Source organism: Melampsora larici-populina (assembly GCF_000204055.1).
Source record: "Melampsora larici-populina 98AG31 unplaced genomic scaffold MELLAscaffold_1, whole genome shotgun sequence".
NCBI lineage: Eukaryota > Fungi > Basidiomycota > Pucciniomycetes > Pucciniales > Melampsoraceae > Melampsora > Melampsora laricis-populina.
Window position 1 is genome coordinate 200495 of NW_006768765.1, and position 20600 is coordinate 221094.

General features: G+C 43.6%; 5 protein-coding genes across 5 annotated transcripts; 1 reads left to right on the plus strand and 4 right to left on the minus strand.

Moving 5' to 3' along the window:
* Positions 1 to 145: 145 nt before the first annotated feature.
* MELLADRAFT_86698 (uncharacterized protein) lies at positions 146 to 1236 on the minus strand (the record flags this gene model as incomplete). Its single annotated transcript, XM_007404118.1, has 5 exons — positions 146 to 190; positions 300 to 449; positions 534 to 905; positions 962 to 1118; positions 1172 to 1236. 5 exons carry the CDS (start codon positions 1234 to 1236, stop codon positions 146 to 148), a joined length of 789 nt encoding a protein of 262 aa, XP_007404180.1.
* Positions 1237 to 2250: 1014 nt separating this feature from the next.
* Positions 2251 to 3335, minus strand: MELLADRAFT_86699 (Hypothetical protein; the record flags this gene model as incomplete). Its single annotated transcript, XM_007404117.1, has 5 exons — positions 2251 to 2392; positions 2455 to 2534; positions 2591 to 2743; positions 2827 to 3225; positions 3300 to 3335. The coding sequence occupies 5 exons, from the start codon at positions 3333 to 3335 to the stop codon at positions 2251 to 2253; spliced, it is 810 nt and encodes a 269-aa protein (XP_007404179.1).
* Positions 3336 to 9666: 6331 nt separating this feature from the next.
* On the minus strand, positions 9667 to 10848 carry MELLADRAFT_86701 (helix-turn-helix domain-containing protein; the record flags this gene model as incomplete). Its single annotated transcript, XM_007404116.1, has 5 exons — positions 9667 to 9877; positions 9934 to 10031; positions 10092 to 10244; positions 10316 to 10714; positions 10777 to 10848. 5 exons carry the CDS (start codon positions 10846 to 10848, stop codon positions 9667 to 9669), a joined length of 933 nt encoding a protein of 310 aa, XP_007404178.1.
* Positions 10849 to 11037: 189 nt separating this feature from the next.
* Positions 11038 to 11570, plus strand: MELLADRAFT_100940 (uncharacterized protein; the record flags this gene model as incomplete). The annotated part of the gene is made up of 3 exons (XM_007403431.1): positions 11038 to 11141; positions 11167 to 11238; positions 11411 to 11570. 3 exons carry the CDS (start codon positions 11038 to 11040, stop codon positions 11568 to 11570), a joined length of 336 nt encoding a protein of 111 aa, XP_007403493.1.
* A 7710-nt stretch (positions 11571 to 19280) lies between these two features.
* On the minus strand, positions 19281 to 20458 carry MELLADRAFT_86702 (uncharacterized protein; the record flags this gene model as incomplete). The annotated part of the gene is made up of 7 exons (XM_007404115.1): positions 19281 to 19385; positions 19461 to 19571; positions 19637 to 19861; positions 19955 to 19986; positions 20144 to 20221; positions 20307 to 20314; positions 20394 to 20458. 7 exons carry the CDS (start codon positions 20456 to 20458, stop codon positions 19281 to 19283), a joined length of 624 nt encoding a protein of 207 aa, XP_007404177.1.
* Between the last annotated feature and the right edge of the window lie 142 nt (positions 20459 to 20600).

Here is a 20600-nt window from a genome sequence, read left to right on the forward strand (position 1 = left end):
ATGGAATTTACAGGTCAAGTTCAAATCCAAACCAAAACTTCCATCGCATTTGGAAATAACACAAAATCCCATTGAGCACGTCACACATTGACTAAATTATTGTTCAAAATCCAGAGGCTCATTTTCTAAAACATGAATTCAGACATCAAATAGAACACATGGTCTTGCCGGCAGCCCGCGTAAGTGTCGACTCCGACGCAAGTTGGGAACCAATCCGAACAGCAGGACCTCAGTTACCTATTGTAAACGAAGGACATGATGAGTGTAGTTAAGGTTTGAAAACGACGACGCAAACTGACGTTAACAACCCATTGAGCTTCATGGGCATCCCCATGTATCACATTGCCGACAAATTGCACGACATTGTCACGCTTTAATGCATGCCTGTTGAGCCACGTCACCTCCAAGTTACATTCATATATGATACGAAATTCAATCCAGGTCAATGTCTAAGAAAGATGGTCAGCCGATTAATAGAAAGATGGTCAGCTGATTAATGATTGATTTCGTCGTCGAGATCAAGGTTAGCTCACAGTTGGGTCCCAGTCTCTATGGATTGTAGTGATTGTCACCCCGTCAAAGACGCCTGCAGGTGTCACTCGACGGGCAGAGTCAATAATGCGGCCTACGCTAGTTACAGAGATCTTGTTTGCCAAGGATTTGACGCGGACTTCGGCGTCGTCAATGAAAATGGTGTTGTTGGGATTGACTAATAACACCGTGTCGGAACGGGCAGCCGTCATGATAACTGGACCTTCAATCCGGTAAGCATGTCGAGATTTGAGTACGGTCTCTGAAATCCCTTCGGCAAGCAAGAAGCGGAAAGATTCAAAATTTTCATGTTTTAACACGGTGTTGGTTTCGAAATACCGTTGCGCAACGTGTGCATACGGTGGGCCGTCGAACTAAATTAGGAAGTCAGTCTGTGTATTAAAACCAAAAAGTAGCATAGTCTACGCACTTTATCACCAACCCAGCAGATGCTGCTCCACCGCATTGGTAATCGACGGAGAATAAAGTCGCGGTCCATGGCCGCAAATGTAAGAGAAGATGAGGTTGATAAGGTCAATGAGACCTTGGAGCGACAAAAGATGTGCAGTGGTTCGTGCAACGCAACACTATTGACAGAATAATCTCAGAGATAGGAGAGGCCGAAATTGAATGTCGTTACAGCCATCTGTCGTATGGCGCTCTTATGTACGCATTTGCACCATAGAAAATTTCCTCGGCCACCATACTATCTCAGTAGGCGTGGCCAATTTCACCCAGTGAACCGTGTCAAATCTCAGTCGGTCTGCGATCAAACACCCTCAGCTACTTCATTCTTTTGTGAGGCATGTTAACAAATCTATATCCGGTCATAATACAACGCTTAGTGGTCCTGGCGAATACCATGAAGATTACTGAATCACACGTCAGATGGTTTACCACGACATACAATCAGCTTCATTCTTGCGTGAAGCACGTCGCCAATCCTGCTCGAACATTCGGCATACAATACTCAACACTCTTTAGCCCTTGACTTACCATCAGTGATACACCACTGGGACCGAGCAGATGTGTCACACATTTCCACTGATTCGGATCATCATTCTCGGTGCCTCGGCCTGTACCTGTCCTGATGTGAGTATCACGTCATTACAAACTCAGCAGCTGTGACTTCAATGAACCATCCAACAATTATCGACGGCGATCGGGAGACACTTCGTGTCAGTATCAACTTGAGGCAATGTTCCACCCACCGGGTTACCCTCCACTGCACAGGTCCTGTCCTATACATATCTCAAAAGGATAGTGAACAGTCTCAAAATTTTGATTCACGATTCAGGACTGAATCCGACCGCGTACAAAATAATGCGGTGCTTACCACCCAAGATACAGTTCCAGCCAATCCACAGGCAACATCAATAAAACGGCAATATCTTGTCGCGATGTTATAGCGATGGATGATAAACAACAAAAGTCATGTATGAAACTTGATTAAGACAATGTCAAAATCAGGCTCCACAAACGTCATTACTTCCATCATTATAAATAAAATGAGTGTAAGGTACCAAAGCGAATGTAAAAGAATGACAAATTTTTGAACCGACAGAGACCTTTGACACATTGATCCAGTGGGAATGACTTCCCCGGCAAACACGGCACAACATCGAATCATGATACACATATGCGTTCATCATCACTATCAGATAATTGAGGCTTTGAACACGGGTGCTGCAACAATCACATTATCGAGTTGCGACGACGTTATTGCTTGCGCTCAACGATCTGTCGGCCTCGCCAGGCTCCCACTCCACCTTTGTTCATCAAGCGGATTCTTTGTGGATCCCCGTGCTTAGCATTGTAACGGCGTACAAATCCCTGGTACCTGTGCGCATTGAGAGCATTCCTACCCAGGATCAAGGTCAGGATCGGTGCTGACATTGATTATCTGTTGATGACGATGCTCACCGTGGGTTACGTTGGAACTCTCTCTCCATCATGACTCGGGCTCCAGGAATTTGACCCTTGCAGATAGCGATGGAAGAGACCTAGGATAAGAATCAATCAGTAAGTGTCGCATGATGAGATGTAATCTCGCGCTCACCTCCGAGTGCCACATGAAGTCAGTGTTGTCATAACCCATCACCATTCCCGAAATCTGCACCTTCTGACCAACATTGAATATTTCATTTGGATTCTTTCCGTTTGGGCGTGGTAGCACATGATGCTTGCTAAGCCACTCAACGACGATTTGGCTCTAAGGAATTCCAGAGGTTCAGCGCAGTATTCCGAATGGAGTCAAGCGGAGGGGTGGAGTGGACAAAGAGAGCAGGGACTAACCACCGGATCCATATCAGCTGATTTCAAAGTCACAATCAAAGGATATACACCCATACCCCAATCTTCATCGGTTTGAAATTTTGACACAATGGTACCGTAAGCCGTCACAGCAACCTTATTTACAAAGGTATCGTTGGACCTCTGCAGAAAATCATCGCCGTCACCGAGATGCATGCGCGCGGCGGATGTGAAGTGCAATTGATTTAATTCGGCTTTGTTTGATCCTATCATCTTGCAGTTGATTGTATAAACATCTCCTTCTTTGAGACTGTTTTCTTCCATGTCTACAGCAACCAGTTCGATTGGTGTCGAAGCATTAGAGAGACCTCTTGATCCAGACGTTTCAATGGAGGCAGCGTGCACCGCAAAACCACGCCAATTCAAAAGGTCCTTCGCCACCTACAATTCGAAAGAGTAAGAATATTTGCGCGTTCTGAGTGAAGTAATCAGTGGAGAAAATAGTAGTCACGAACTTGTTTGCCAACACGGCCTATGAATTGAAACTGCATGTCTTGTAGGTCAAGGGGAACGTCTTGGATGGAGCAGAATGATAAGGAGTTATTCGCTTCAGAAGTGAAAAACGCAGTAAAGAATGTAGAGGCGAAAACAGTGCAATTCGCGATCCTACCACGGCTATATAGATCCTGTTACTGTCTCATCCTCCGCTTCAAAGATCAATACTATGCATGACAATGAAATCGGTTGCAAGGGTCCCCCTCCTCGCTCATCAACATAATGCTTCTGACGCCTTAAAACCCCAGGGTTTGCGCATTTGTAGTAGATCGGTCGCTCTTTGCGTACGACGCTTCGGACGGCACGATTCTTGCAATGCACCGCTGTGGTCTGCCTGGCTTTCACCTCTCGCGGCAATCATAGTAACCACCATGTATGGTTGCCATGAAGCCAACTTTCAAAGCCAAGTCTCACTGCCCCCAAATACGCATTCAGCCTCGCGATGATTCGCAAGCCTAGAGACACAACATATTCAATCTTGACAGCGAACGCTGTTGAACCCTGTTTTTTGCACAATTGTTGTCTTTTGCGGAGCGCAGGGCCGCGTACATATCCACCAAATCTAAATTTGATTGCAGCAGAGGAACTCAAAATCATTAATAACGGTATCTCATCGTGATGTAGCTAGTAAACTCGGTAAGAAACATGACTTGTGACAATGATCTATGCGACTAATGCTCATTGCGACAAACTCCGCGGCATCAACGGGTGCCACGTGTTAGTATATTCCTGAGGACAATGTTGACTGTGCTTCGAACGTCCTCCGATTTTGAAATACAAACACTGATACCTCCCACGTCCGTGCATCTTGACAGAGCAACGTAAAGTTGTCCATGCGAGAACACAGGACTGGGAAGGAACACTAAGACTTTATTTAGACTTTGACCTTGAGACTTATTAATTGTCATACAAAAGGCAGAGGCTACTGGAAACTGAAATCGATAGAATGGTAATGGGCACATGGAATTACCCGGGTGACGTAGATACATCCTTGGAATGCATACCTCCGTGCCCCTCCGCGGTCCAGTGATTATCCTACACGTTAACGTGGAATCACCGACTTTGACGGCTACCAATCTCGTCCCGTTGCAGAGCCCTTGTTTCAGATTCAAATTCCTGAGCAAGATGATTGGCATTCCAACCTTCAGCTTCAATATATGTGCCGGGAAGTTTGGTACGCAAAATGAGTTCAGGACTTCGGGGGTCAAGGGCTCGCAAGTTGTTGCCGGATCATTCGAATCCAAAGACTTCCGTATCTTTTCTTCACTGATAAGACCACAGATTACTTCTTCGTTGACCAACCTGACGGTTTTATTGAGAGGCGTGACAATGCACCTTGCAGCGTAGAAATCCGCGAGCGCGGTCCAATTCTGACGATGTATGTAATAATTTGCCTCCGCATAAAAATTGTTTGCCATCCGTTCGTCAAAAATGGATACTGGTGAGATCACCTTAATCTCAATGTGCTCTAAAGCTACCACTTCCGCAGTCGTATCTTGCAAGTCACCCGATCCAAGGGCCAATAACCACTTTGCATACTCGGCATTTCTTTGCGACGTGTCTCCAGGGCTTGCTTCACATCCTAATAATCGCACGTTCCGCGTTAAGGCGTATTGTTTGATAAGCCGCCAAAGATATGAGTTTTTCAGTGAAGCTTCTGCTTGCTCTTCAATTGTCAATCTTGGGATGACGGGTAGCGTCTGACGAAAATCCCCAGAGAAAAGCATTGTAATACCACCAAAAGGAGCGTCATTGCACCGAAGAGCTCTCAATGATCTATCGGCACAATGTATGTCAGCCTTGTTTTGCATGGATATCTCATCCCATACTATTACTCTACACTGTCGAAGTCTCTCTCCAAGTGAATCACAGGTAGAGAAAAGGCATATCGATTCCTCTGTGCTGTCAATTGGAATTTTTAACGCCGTATGCGCGGTAGCCCCCTTGTAGAGCAGCAGCGCGGCTATTCCTGAAGATGCCATCGCAAGGACCGGCGCGCCAACCACGTTACAATAATGCAAAACTGCATTTAACACAAAGGTTTTTCCTGTCCCACCCGGGCCGTCCAGAAAGAAAAGCCCGCCTTTCTGCTCTTGGATCGCCCGTTTGACATCCACAAACAACGCCAGTTGCTCGTCGTTCATTCTGTGGACCGCCGGTTCGAGATAAGCAAAGCTCTTGTCACTCGTCATTTCATCGTCATTGTTACTGCCTATTAACGTACTATATCCCGTCAATAAAGTGAGATCCGGCCGTGGCAGTGCGGTCCCTTTGAGCGTCAAACCAACTTCCTCTAAGGCGACAGACATTCGATAAAGCCCCAAGGTAAGCACCATCGCGGAGGTTGGTTCTTGCCGCGGTTGAACCTTCAACATAGAATGCCGACAGTCATCAGAGAGCGAGACCGAAAACATTTCCCACAATTGCAGAGGATCGCTCGGAGGGCCGAATTTGAGAATAAGGGCAAACATCGAGCGTAGTTGATATGCACTCTGAACCAATGCACATTCTTTCATAGCCGCTATGTAATGATTGTTGTCCAGAAGCAATCCGTGGGCCCTGGCAGCCTCGTTGAATGTGGGATAGATGACACCATCAACAGTCCTGAGGTGTTCGAATGATTCTGGACCCGGTACATGAAATAGCAGCAACCTCAGATAAAACCTTTCTCCCTGCGATATGCTGGCAAAATAAACTCTTGAGATAGTCTTCCAATCCTTTGTCCTGATTTTCCAGTGGTTGGTTTTTTTAACCCAACTGAAATACTTCACAATTTCAGGGTACGTGAGAGTGTTGATTGTCGAATTGATCTTTGGAACCTCCACTTTATTCTTGCACATTTCGCAGAACTCAGTCAAGGGCGACCGTGCTGCTCTGCCAGAGTCGATTTGGCGACGCAGCGTCTCCGTGCAGTTAAAGTACAAAACGTTATCAAAAGGCAGATGAAGAGGTAGTCGAAAAACCGCCGGATATCTTGATGACAGTAAGAATTGGAACAATCTCCAACAACCTAAGAACTCAGGTTAGATCACATTTCTATCCGTTGAATGGAGATGGAAACTAACCTTCGGTGCCAGTTAAACTGCGTCCATTTATGTGGACATCCAGCTCATTTTTTGCAACCATTGACAACGCAGCCCTGTCATGTCCCTTTGTAATGTACTTATAAAGGTACTTGAGAGCTTGCATACTGACAGCTACCTCAACATTGATATGACAGTTATATTTCATTAATAAATACGGATTATAAGGCACTACGTCTTGATTGGTATATGTATAGCCATTCTTGGTGAAGGTTACACCGTTGTCGGAGCGTCGATATGTCGGATAGGCGTCATCCGTCATAGTGGTATGCTCATTGAATGGCTTTGGATAATCGAAACAACATCTGTCGGTTTTCCAACACGGACTACCTTCCTTGCACGGACCGTGCAGCATGAAATTTGTCACCGCCTTGTATAGGTCAGGTTCTTTCACCCTATCGGGAATCTCAGCCCTGACCACCAAGTCAATATTATCTGGAGTTCGAGGAGCACCACCAGCTGCCATAATTGGTATGAAGTGTGCATGTGGGCGGCCACGGTTCTGAAACTTGATGGTATGGACATGCGAAATTCCAGGTCCCAGTCGTTCCTTATGATTTATATCCTCCATTAAGTCCCGCAACTTCAATTGAAAAACCCTAACTAAAATATCAGGTCTATTGATTGCAGTTTGACCATATCGGAGCTCGTCTTGTACTTCCTTCCAGTCGTCATTGGCTGTCATTGTAATGAAAAACATCGGCTGGCCATAATGTTGCACTAACGCCATAGCGTCATGGTAAATTTGCACCATGTGCCTTGCACCTCCGGTATGAGACGCGGGAAGTATGACTGGTCTACCGATCTGTTTAAAATCATTGCGGCCTAATGCTTCTACTGCGCCTGAGTACAATTCAGCACGTATTTCTTGTTGATGAAATCGGAACCAAGTGAGTCTTTGATTTTCAATGCAGGCGTAGAGATCCGTACACAACTCCTGGAGTAGCATGTGGGACGATAGGACGATTGAAAATTCTTGCGCGCGTTGGAAGAGCAGATAAGCAAACCATTGCAGAGTTGACACCGTCTTTCCAGTACCTGGTAATTATCGCCCAACAGAGTGTCATTAAAATAGCACATCAGCACCAATGTATTCAATCGCGCAAAGGGGATGCACTCACTGGGGACACGATAATATTCATCATATCCTGCCTGACCAAAGGGAAACAGAATTGGGTATCTCAAGGGGAGATATCCAGTGTGCAACTCCGAAATCCGCTTAAACTTCCCATCATTACTGTGCAAGATTATATCCCTATCACCCTCGCCTACGTCACCACCACCGCGAATCACCATCGCAACCTCTGTAGCTGATGGTCGTGCGTAAGTCCGGATGTCATGGCCGGCTGAGTTCTCTGCTGTTGCCGGAATTGATTTGAGTCTCAGCGAGATTGTCTTGTATTCCTTCATGATGTTGCCCGCGTGTTTAAATTGCTGTGCGTAGGGATTATACTTGTACATAAATCTCATGAATAGTTCCACCAGCTTAGGATCTATGGGGGATTGTGAGACCTTGACCCTGTGTAAAGCCTCAGCCGCTGGTGCGGCGTCCATCATATAAATCTGCGCAAATGCAGCCTTGCCTTTGGCGGGCTGCATTATTGTACCGAGATCATGATATAATTCCCCATCAATCTTGAAGCATCGAATGCCGTAGGGGCCATTGACCAATTGATCAATCTCAGCTCCCAATGAAGTAAAGCTCAACGCATTGTTGTAGCCACGGATATGACTACGAAAGTGTTCCGCTTCTATGAGTGGCATATAGTCAGCTACGCCCGGCTGATAAAAAGCTAGCCACAAACAACGCACGCGGTGTGTTCAGAGTCAACAGATCGATAAGGAACTGAGGAGCCGGTGGGAAATCAAAGTAATGTTCAGGTAGCTCGACCTTGCCACCCTGACAGCATATCGAGTACGCCAATCCTCCTGCAACCGCAGTAGTCCGATATTTTTCTCCCTTCCAATGGGAAGCATTACAACAGGCACAAAGCTGATCGCAAACGCCAAGCGAGTGGGGGATCTCTGACTTGAATTGGTGCTTGATGGAGAGTTCGTGGCCTTCAGCCGGAAATCGCACTGCTCGTTTGCCCATGGCAGTCACTCCATGGTATGTCAAATCGCTGGGAAGCGCGAAGCAGAGAGTCCAAGTTACAGTTGTGAGGTTTCTCGGTCGTTTGATATCTTCAGCGTTACAATCCGCTTTGCGTTCGTAATGTCAAGATGTCGATAGAAGCAGGATGTGAGTTGTCTATTCTAACGAAGGACGATAAATCGTGAACAACTTGATGTAGGCCTTGAGTCTGACCAATCAGTTTGTGTTTAAAATTTTCCAATGTCTCACCCTCCAATACCGGTACGAAAACAGAGACTCCCGGTGAGCAATGGCATTGGGCCACGCATGGACGTGGGTCTCACTTGGCCAACAAATATCCATCCCACGCAGCACCTAGTGTGCCACTTTCATATTTTCTGTACTCGAGTCTCGAGCCAATGTGCGTTCATAAGTAACTCCCAAGAATTTTCAGCATTTCTGTCGGGACTAAGTTGAACAGATTGCATAAATCTCGTCAAAGTTTTTCACTGAGCATCACCATGTGGGGTATGATGATTACCGATAATTTGTCTCTGCAAGGGTTTCCAGCTATTGATCCACAGGCAGTGACCGAGTTGAGTGAAGTTGTGGCGGAGAACGTGAAGCGGAACACCCAATGTCTATAATTGGGGTCTTGCGGCTATAAGTGGCAATGCATGAAGTCAATAAGGTTTTTTACTCCTACCGCAGAAGACTGACAACATTGGCAATAATAGCCGCTGACTTATGACCGTTGCAAAGCTTCAATGAGGACCTCGACTGATATTTAAGCATTGTTGCCGAATTCTCCCTGGCATAAAACACAATTGCACGCTAACCCAACAAATAACAAACGTATCAATTCAATTTGATTTCGGAATTCAAAGACTACATATAAAGGACCGCCTCGGATGGTACAACTCAAGAGGTGGAAGAACACCGATAAATCTAATGAGTGGAACGGTTGAGATGTTGTGATGGAACGTTGATTGCAGGAATGTGACTAACCTCACCAAGCAAGGGAACAAACAGATAGAGAGAAATAGATGCAGAAGGGATTACAAAAGCGCAAACACAATTGACAACTTGTAACGGCACCGCACGCAGTCGAGAGCACTTGTTCACCCCAAGCTTGAGCGACACGCCTATTCCCGACGACGCCATTCACACCTAACCACGACGGAGTCTCTTGCTCATGCCCAACACAGCACTGTCCTTCTCAAGAGCGTCGTTCTCAATCCCAGCGTTGGTATTGAGCCTGTTCTCAATGGCACCATCAACGCGTCTGCCCGGGCTGGATTCAACATCATCGAGCTTGAATTCATTGTTGTCAACAGCGTTAGTTGACGTACTGGCGACATTGGAAGCCAAACCACGTTTCCTGCCGGCAAAGCAATCAGCAATGCCCGCGATAATTCCAGATCGAGTAAAGCTCACCTTCCCAGCGGGATTTGGCCACCGTTTGGCATTCCAGGCTTGGTGGGGCTGGCGGCCGCACCAGTAAGGTGACCGCTGGTGACACTGATCGCATTGACCTATACAAAAATCAATCATCAACCATAGTGATGATCGCATCCCTCGGAAATGAAACTTACTTCAATTTCCCACATGTGATTGTTGGTGTCGTAATCTTTGAAAACCCCGACCAACTGGAGCTCCCTCCCCAATTGACAGAGGTTCTGAGCTTTCTCCAAGTTTCGGAGCGGCGGAATGAAGTGTTTCATTAACCAGCTGACAGGCCCCTTGGTCTAAAGAATGAGAGCCGTCAGTCATGGGAACGGTTGAGGGAATGCGGATTGCAAGACAATGAGTCGCTCACAATGGGATCATAGTCAGTCGATTTCGTGGTCACCACTACCGTTGGCTTGCCCTTGTAAACAGGATCCTTGATGATATCACGGGCAACAACCGTACCCAATGCGACTATGCTGACCTTGTCCATCAAGCTGTCACAAAAACTTTCCGGAAAATTCTCAGTAGGGCCCCAGTTGATGCGGTGGGCGTTTTCAAAATGTAAATGATCATCACGTTCGTCGTTTGAACCGATGAATTTGCAACTCATTGAGTAAATGTGTTGCGGGATCAATGCTTCGGCAGTGGAGCCGTACGCAGTCACATTGATGGGGTTAGCAAAGTCTTCACCACCGTTCATGCCAGAAGTGGAGATCGATGCGTGATGAGATATAAAGCCCTTGTTCTTGGAGAGCAGAGCCGCAACCTAAAGAAACATGTCAGGTAGTTGACACAAACAATGTCAGGGAACACATAAGGATGACGAACTTCAGCGCCAGCTTCGCCGGTGAAATAGACTCGGATTGGATGAGAAATCGTGCGTGATTCAGAGCGAGACATGATTGACAATGAAAACAATGAGTAAACGTTATGGGTTTAAGTGCTGTTAGGGTACTGTGGAAGCGAGATACTGCAACTGGATATGCAATGTCAGTGTGATAATGAAAGGAATTATTATAAATGAGTGTGTAGTCCAGTGAATGTCTATCTGCAGCTGACTTCTCCTCCGCCAGACTAAGAGGCCATGCAATGCCTTATATACGCATGCTAATGCTTGCACCGGAACTTCGAAGACATTGGCTGATGCTTCCAACGGAACCTCGAAGACATCGCCTGGGGGGTCGCCCTGATTGGTTTGAACAACATTCCATGGGAAAGTGTATTCCGAATCGGTGGTGAAGACTTCGCCCCAGCTGAAACGTTTGCTGGAATGAAATTCCAGAAACGATTGTACGTACTGACTGCCGTGAATTGTGGGAGGAGACAACCTGCGGTCGTGCCAAACTCAGGCTGACAGATTATAGACGTCAGCATCGAACCATCGCAGTAACATTCCGGGAGTAGTGTATAGCCATGATCTTTTTGAGCACATTGATCAGGAATGTTGTCCTGACGTGGGGAGGGTCCTCCCGGAAGCCACGCCAATGAAGACAGATGTCGTGGGTCCCGATCCCAGCCAGGTTGTTCGACGATTAAAATCGCTAACACCACTGCTTTTGACAGTCGATCCGGATGGCGACGAACGCTATGATGGTGGTAGAAAGCTTAGGATTGTCTCGTAAGACCAAGATGAATACGTCGGTAATGGCAACATTCCGGGCGTAGTGTATAGCCATGATCTTTTTGAGCACATTGATCAGGAATGTTGTCCTGACGTGGGGAGGGTCCTCCCGGAAGCAACGCCAATGAAGACAGATGTCGTGGGTCCCGATCCCAGGCAGGTTGTTCAACGATTAAAGTCGCTAACACCACTGCTTTTGACAGTCGATCCGGATGGCGACAAACGCTATGAGGGCAATAGGAAGTTTAGGATTGTCTCGTAAGACCAAGATGAACACGTCGGTAATGCCGCTTTCAAACGCTGATGCCTTGGTATGGAAATGATTGCATCATTGTGGCGGCGCCCTGCTATGCGAAGTATCGATATTCGACGGACAGAAAACAGCGATGGGTTCACAGAAGAATGGGATACGCCGAAGGCAAGCATGTATACAACGTGTGATGCTGAGGGCGAGTATCACACGCAGATCAGAGAGTCCGGGTTTGGGGCTAAGGTCACGGGGTACCGGGCAAAGGTCTCGACTGAGGAATGTATTTTTTTCAAAAACATCGGATTTCCTTCTTTATGTGTGATCTTCAGTCTTGGTCCTTTGTACAATTGGTGACTCTGTGGTGACTGATGTTGAAAGGTGTTGTTGTTGTATGATGTGTGAGCAGAGTATTGCTTGAGGGAAATCAGCAAACATATTGCAAAGAAGTTGTGAACAAAATTCACAAGTCAAGGAAACTTCAAACCTGGACACCAAAATTTGGTTCAATTGGGTTCTGAACTGATTACTTCCCGTGGTGTGAGATTAGTTGATTTTGTTCATCTACTATCTGTGTAATAAGGGTGCTTTCCTTGATGAAAAAATGTACAATATGTGCCTTATGTGGCTCATATTTTTTCTCTTCGGACCATGCCTGAATCCTTGGTGTGGAAACAGATAAAGGGGATTGAAGGATGCTCCCTGCAAAACCGGACGTTGTTAATATTATGAATCCTTGAGATTTTTAAGGAAAAAAATTATAATTTGATGTATTGATGTCAAAGTAACCATTACCTGTGTAGAATAAGTTTGAGGACTGTAGATGATGATGATTTGAAGTGGATAAGAAAGTGATTGGATTAGTTTGATTAAAGATGATCAAACTTTGAAAGAAAAGACTTACATTGGATGAGGTTTAGGTTGAGATTCAGCACGGGGAGTAGATTGAGTTTGCTTTGAAGGAGAAGAAGATTGTTGAAGTCAATATTGATAAAAAATCTTTGATTAGGTGGTAGTCGGGAAATGAGTCATGACTGGCAAACCAAGTCAAATCTGTGATTGGGACTATGTACCATCATAAAAAGTCAGAAACATTAAGTACTCAAAACTATCAAATTTTTGAGCAGGTAAGGGGTTTTGCCTAGTTTTGTTCAAATTGATGGTTCTCCTTCAATGTTTATGATATGAATGGGTTTGATGATGGCTGATACTATGAAAGGGACTATTATGTGTGTATATATGCTTTGTACATACAGCAAATAGACAGGGCATATCAAGGGTAACCTGTGAACCCATTGTGAACATATTGTGAACCAAATCCACAATTGAAGGAAGTTGCAGACTTGGACACTGCAACTTCCCTCAATATTTGGGTTTTGAACTAATCCTTTCTTGCGGTGTGACAAAACTCCTGACAACAGATACTGCGGCTTTCCACATTTCAAGTAAATTTCATCACATGTTGGTGTTGTGAAAGGCAGTGAAACATCTCAAGGACTTGTGATGAAACTCCAGACAGACAAAACAGGATAAAACCTGTCCTTGAGTTATGGGTGAAGCCGGGGACACACTTGGCGTTTTTTTTTTAGTGCTTTTTGCTTTTATTGCATACAACACTAGCTAAACAACTTAAATTAGAGAAAGACTATTTTACCTTGGAGAGACGGCCATATAGTCGGAGCAAGGGATTGTGTTGACTTTTTGGACTTCAGATTATGAACTAGTTTTTTTTTTAAAAATTTATGACCACATTGTAATTTCCTCGTATTGAGAAACTTTTGTGTTGAAATGTGAATGTTATTATCTTTCCTTAAGGAATTGAGATAAATGAATCATTCAGAGTTGGAATATTGAATATTTGTAACTTTGTTGTTAATCATCTTTAGGCATTTAGCACCCGAAGGAGGCGATGATAGGACCCCGGAAAGCTCCCCTTAAACCTCCCGACGTGTTTGGTATGATTTGAGTGGTCAAGATTTGGTCATGTTACCGACCAAACTGGTATGAAAATGGTTTGTTAGTCATTTATCTTACAGACGTGCCCGGTATGATTTTCAAAATCTCATCTTCATACCAACGTTTTTGGCACTGAATGGCACCAAAACATAGCTTTGTAGCCCGGGGCTCACTTTTGGTACTGAAATGTTACCGACCAATTTGGTATGAAAGCTCCAAAAGTCCGGGATTTTTGGGTATGAAAATCCTCAAAATCCGGGTTTTACATCGGTTGGTTCAGGGGGAGCTTTCCGGGGTCCTGCGATGATCCTCTGCTTCTTTGCGTCTATGTGTGCACTAAGCACTCCCAGTTTTGGGATTCAGCGTTGAAGGTGCAAGTCATTTAGACTACAAAATTCTTCTGGTTTCACAACATTGCTGAGCAGGCATTTGGTCCTCCTTCCCAACCCCCTATCCTAGAGTCAACCGGAGTCACGGGGGAGAAGGGAAGTTGCTTGTGGTGTGAGGTAACAGAGATGAACCGTACCAAGTTATTGGATGGACCAAACAAGTACTTGTTTGAGCTAAGCATGGATCTGTCTCAGTGGAATTATCTCCACCGGACCCTTTAAATGGGATTGAACAGTCCGAGACCCTTGTTCTGCGGCTGTTCTCCTTGGTCTAGGTCCTGTATATAAGAATGGAAATGCATAAATCTTTTAGTTTCTAGTATGTAAGTAGCTAATAAAGGAAAAACTTTTGGAGTATCCAGCAATTTTGTTGTATTGTTCCAATTGACCTTGACACCCTCCTCTTTTATTCTTGTCCTTAGTCGTTTTCTTGCTTTCAAATATCTCCTGCAATAAAGTAAAAAGTGATGACTATTTTCGATCATTCCACACTTGGCACAATTTGGGGATTCAGTTAGGTTTCGTTTGAAGAGGTGAGCATTCAGCGGACTGTGGCCCGCTCTAAGTTGACAATTTGTGGCTGTTCCTCCTTTTTCAAGACCTGCAAGGCTTTCAGCAATCAATTTAAGGTTAGTAGTAAAGGCATTTTTCCCCGGTCTAAAAGGAAAGTCTTTAACATCGAAATTTTCTCTTGTTCTCTTTTTCAAACTACCAATGCTTGTGGGCAGGGGTGCAGGGTTGACTGGGTTACTTAGCGGTTTGCCAGGGGCTTATCTCCGCAGGAACTCAAAAGTCACTGTTGAGGTTCAATCAACACAAGCATACAAGTGCTGTTTCCTGGATTATGCTTATGGCAGATTCACCCCAATCTTCTTACATATATATACAATAACAAACTATCTTCGATCAGTCTTCTTTTCCTCATCTATGAAAAGAAGACTGTGAGTGAACTCCTTTTCTTTATTCCTTATTCTTGATCTTTGTGACCTTATCTGACCTATGTTATCTTATCCTAGTCCTAGTTGTTATCTTTGTTAGACCCAAGATAAGGCTCTGAGATATTCTGTTTCCCCAACTTTGGTATTTTTCATTATCTATGAAAAGAAGACTTCCTAGTTGTTATCTTTGTTAGACCCAAGATAAGGCTCTGAGATATTTTGTTTTCCCCAACTTAGACCGTGTTCCAAGACTTTCTCAGTCAAATTTTACATCAGTATTCCTTATAGGAGCATACCGGGGTCCTGATGGCGCCCAATTTACCCATCCTGCTGCACATATGTAGACTGGGTGCTATGGCTCAGGTGTGTAATGATCAATGCTTTATGACCAATTATACTTACAATCATTTTCCCGTGCTCAATTGAAGAGTAGTTGAAAATGTCTACAAGACTTGGAATACGGTCTGTGATAAATGTTCCTGTGACAAAGAGGAACTGATATGTGCTATAAGTTAGATAAGGATCACTTGAAGTTCTCCTGTTATAGGAATGAACTCTGACCTGATATGCGCTATAAGTTAGATAAGGATCACTTGAAGTTCTCCTGTTATAGGAATGAACTCTGACCTATAATGTAGATAGATTTGATAAAGTAGAGCACACGATGTGAAGGTGAGCTCTCAGTGATCTAAGTGAAAGATAGGTTTCTCTTTCCAAAGATTATTAATTACCTGATATGTGCTATAAGTTAGATAAGGATCACTTGAAGTTCTCCTGTTATAGGAATGAACTCTGACCTACAACAAGTAAGAGAAAAATACAAATATAAATATGACAGATAAGTCTCGATTCTTCTATTATTGATAACAAAAGTAAATACCTATAATGTAGATAGATTTGATAAAGTAGAGCACACGATGTTAAGGTGAGCTCTCAGTGATCTAAGTGAAAGATAGCTACAATGTTATAACAGTTAGTTGGATACATAATATGAAAAGGTTCTAAGATAGGATACGTACGTTTCTCTTTCCAAAGATGAGGAAAGAGAAAACGTTACAAATGAAGAGTAACTATCTTATAAAGGCTTTCAGATACATTGACGTCATAGTAAGTGTTTTCATTTCGTCATAGCTTTCGTAACATGTAATTAGTTAATTGTGACTCCTCGCTTCTAATCTTCATCTTCTCATCCTGAGTCGATTGGACACCAACAGTAGTTGCTTGATGTTTGCAGTGAAGCCGAGAAAGTTTTGAAATCAAAGTGGCTATATTTCCCCGGTGGTTTTGATCAAAGTTCACGAGGAAGAGGAATTCAAGTGTCTGGAATCTGGATGCACTTAATTACTTGGACTGCTTTGATGGTGTTGAGTTGGGATTCAGTTGTTAACGACGAAACCAAAAGGACGGCATGGGCGTGACCAAAATAAGTTTACTGAAATGTCTGACATGGCTCGTCACCCTCGACCATTTCAAAGACCCGCCAGATGTCCATCCCGCTGGGTCTGAGACCTCAGCTTTACATCTGCTTTGACTGAATGTGACTGATTCTAAAAAACCCTGAGTAGAGTAGACTAGTTCTCTATGGGTCGTTTGAGGACATGATCCCGCTCAGGCTCACGGGGTGCTCACGCGCCCTCGGCTCAAGAGGAGTTTTGTTAAGCCCATCCACAGGGTGCACATGGGTCTTGCGGCTCAGCCTAGAGCATCATACCAGCGCTTGGGTTCACTAAATCGGGACGCATGATGCGTTTCCGCTTGAGCGGTTGCAAAGGCAGTCCCGATAGTCATGTGGCCGGACGACACTGGCGTGATCAGGCCGAGATTGACCGAATTCAGTTCAATCAAGACCCCACTCGCCGCCCGATGTAAGCTTATTAGGATGTTGAACCCCCGACAAACCCAACATAACTTTCTTCCTGGCATGTCATGTTTGTTTTCCTTCACAAACCCCAGTGTGCCTTTTCTCCCTTGAAATAACGTGTTGTAAGCGCTGTTGAGAAACTCCTTATCAAGTTCGACAAAGATGGACCCTCATTCCAAAGCTTCCCTCGTGCCTGCGCGTCCACTGCAAGGGTTCTTTTTTGTATATCGCTCAGGAAGATTTGAAATGCATACATTGTTCAATTTGGACCCCTCTATTATTCTCTCAAGTAAAGGTCTTGACCCCATGAGTAGTCGCAACGCTGTCAGGACTAGCAGCCCGGAGACGAACCAGACCCTCGGTAATCCTTGTGATCCCGGGTTTCTTTTATCTCACCCTAGCCCAATATATTGTGCGAGATTGTAGAGGAATATAAAATGTCTGTTAAACTAACCCTTGAAATCTCGACATAATTTCCTACCCAGTGCCTATCAATAGCCGGATCTCAAAATCCAAAAATCTTAACCCTCTGTGTAAAGCTTCATATACCATTTTTTTTTCTCGTTATTCTTTTGAAAACGCCATCAACATCATATAATCTCAGAGCAATAGTTCAAAAATTCCATCAAACCACTTCAGAAAAACATGTTTAAATCCTTTTTTGCCGTAGTCCTCTGTGTAGTCTTCGCCAGTGTCTCTCAGATCGCAGCCGACAGGGATCCATCGGGAGCGTACATTAGTTCTGGGAGTAAGTTTCCTTTCCTCTTCTTGACAACGAGGCTTCATGAAGTCAACCGGCTTGATATGAAATTAACAGATTCGTTCACATCTACGTAGAGACGTGCTCACAAGCCTGGCTTCCACCACTGCCGAGAAGCCACGACAGAGGAATTAGTAAGAACCCTCTGTGATGTGTGACTATGTACCTCAAAAAGATTTATCCCAAATCTCATGACGCGTCTCAATTCTTCCGGTCTTTTGCTCGACAGACTGCATCGGCGGTGGTAACTGGTACGTGTGTCAAAGAAGCGGAGTTGCTCAGGAGTACGGTCGAAAAGCACCTAGTTGAGTGCTTTCTAATACACACATAAGCGGGTTGAGCGTGGAATCTCGGGTTTCTCACCTTCACCTGTTTCACCACTTCCTCTCTGTCTTCACAATCACAAAGGACTGATTGATTTTGTTATTTGTGCTCTTTGCTTTGACTTACTTCAGATGGTAAGGTTTGTACCAGTAATGGGGCCAGTATCAAGGACCAAGTGTGCATTGGAGGCTTTCAAAGCTTTAATGGCTTTGGTAAGTCAGGTTTTCTATCAGTTTTAATCCCATCTCACTTGATCTATAAGATTTCTTTTGGGTTGTTATTTTGACTTTTTATGGAATTCTTTTCAACAGTCGAATGTTTTCCGGACGCCGACAGAAGCCGAACCGTCCGTTGCAAAAGTGTAGAAGCAATGTGTATGTTATGATTCCGTCTTGAAAACCCTGATTCAAAGCCCTTTTTGAGATTTGATCTGGTGACTGATATGTACTGGTTTGGTTTGATCTCTTGATAATCAAAGTTGCTGCGGGGGGTGATTGTGATAAATGAGGAATAATTTCTTGACTTTCAACATACGCACATGTCTATTGTGTTTGATTGCCTGTTTTCTTTCTTTCTTTGAATAATATTTGTACCAGATTTTAGTTCTTCCCTGTGGAAAGGCATGTTGCGATCTGAAGGCGGGTTTCTTTTCCTTACTCTTCCTTCCAATCAAGCAAAGACTTGTCTCTTTCCATCTGATTCCTACCTTGTGATTGTAAAATAAATCCATCTCATTGTGTTTTCAGACTCGAAGGCTTGTGTGGGTCCGACCTATCTGTCACAGTAAGCCTCGATGGTAAATAAGCTTGAGGTCCAACTGGCAATGTATTCACGGCCGGCAACCAGTTGGCTTTCTCAGCTTTCTCAGCTTTGCTCAAAGAGATCGACTGAAACTCTAACAGCCTGAATGGTCAACAACTGGACAAATCACTGTGCAAAAAAGAGAAGGGTTTTTTTCACACCTCTTCAAACTTATCCAAAAAGTAAAATCCGTGATTATAATCCTCGATTCTTCTACATATGTGATGAAAGAATCATGATGAATATAAATTCAAAATCATCTAACCCAAGAGTTTCCAAAAATAGATTTTAGAAACGATGATATCTAACCGGTGATGATGACAATCCGAATCAGAAGAAGACCTGACAAACCAATACATATATACCAACAAGATCATCCGAAAAAGAACCTTCATGCAAAAAAATACAACAAGAAATATCATTGAACAAAACAGTTCATGAATCTAAACTTGAGACTAATTCAGTTAATCTTTCCAAGTAAGGATCTTTAACACCTTCCCAAAGTTTATGAACTTCAGTATTCAAATTGTACAAGTAATCCTACAAGATCCAATAGAAAGAAAATGATCAATCAATCATCAAGAAGATCGATTCCAAAGATAAATGAGACTTTACCTTATTAGGTCCTGAAGGTCCTACACTTTTATAAATCAACTCTGATAATTCATCTAAAGGAGTCACACCAGCAAAACTAGGATTATCAGTATGACCAACATAAACTGAAGCCTGCAAAAACAATCCAATCAATCCGATCAGCTTCATCCTTGATCAAAAGAAACAAGATTCCAAACCTTTGTAAGAAGACTCTCGTTTCCATCTGTTTGATTGTATACAGAGACTTCAATCATTTCATATCCATCCTTTTCTCTTTCATCTAAATACTCTTTGACTTCTTTTTCATAAATCGGATTGATGGTATATACTACTCCCCAGACTACATTTGATACAAACAAATCTGAATCTGTTAAGCTTGTCCATTCTTCTGTTGGTACTAAGGTGACTACTCTACCAGGTTTCTTTTTTTCATAAAGTCAAAGGTAAACATCTTTGATCAGTTGTTGTATACAATTGGTTTTGGACCATAGCTGAATGTGATATTGGATCCTTACCTCGATTGTACCTCTATGATCATGTGAAGATTCTTTACATCAAAAAATTAGATTCATCGAATTGTGCAATCAAAAGAAACACAGAACCAAACAGAACCAACAAAGAATAACCAAATCAAATAAATTACTGAATTCAAATCAAACCCAAATCCTAATCAATGAGAAAGTTTGTGAGTATGATAGACTTACGAGCAAACCGACGAACAAAGCCTTTAATAAATCCAATCTGACGATCAACAAAATGAGGTGGAGGTTTCCAAATCAAAGCTAATCGATCCAAACCCCCATCAACACCATCGTTTTAAAAATAATCAAAACCATCATTCACAGTCATATCAAAAAGATGACTTACATCCATACCTAATCTTTCGAAATTATTACATGTGTATCAGTTCAATTGAAATCAAAAACAGACCAAAAAAAAACAAGAAAGACTTACCCAAAGATTTTGAATGGATTCGAATGCTGAGCCTTACTTTCTAGGTTATAATCTTCATTAATCATTTCGTTAATTTATCGTTCGTTCATCAACTGTTTCTTTTGGATAATCCCTGTGTTCTTTTTGATCGATATGATATGTAAAATATCTCTGATCAACTGCGGCACAGTCATCTCCCCATCGCTTATTAGGGCGTCTCAAGTTGAA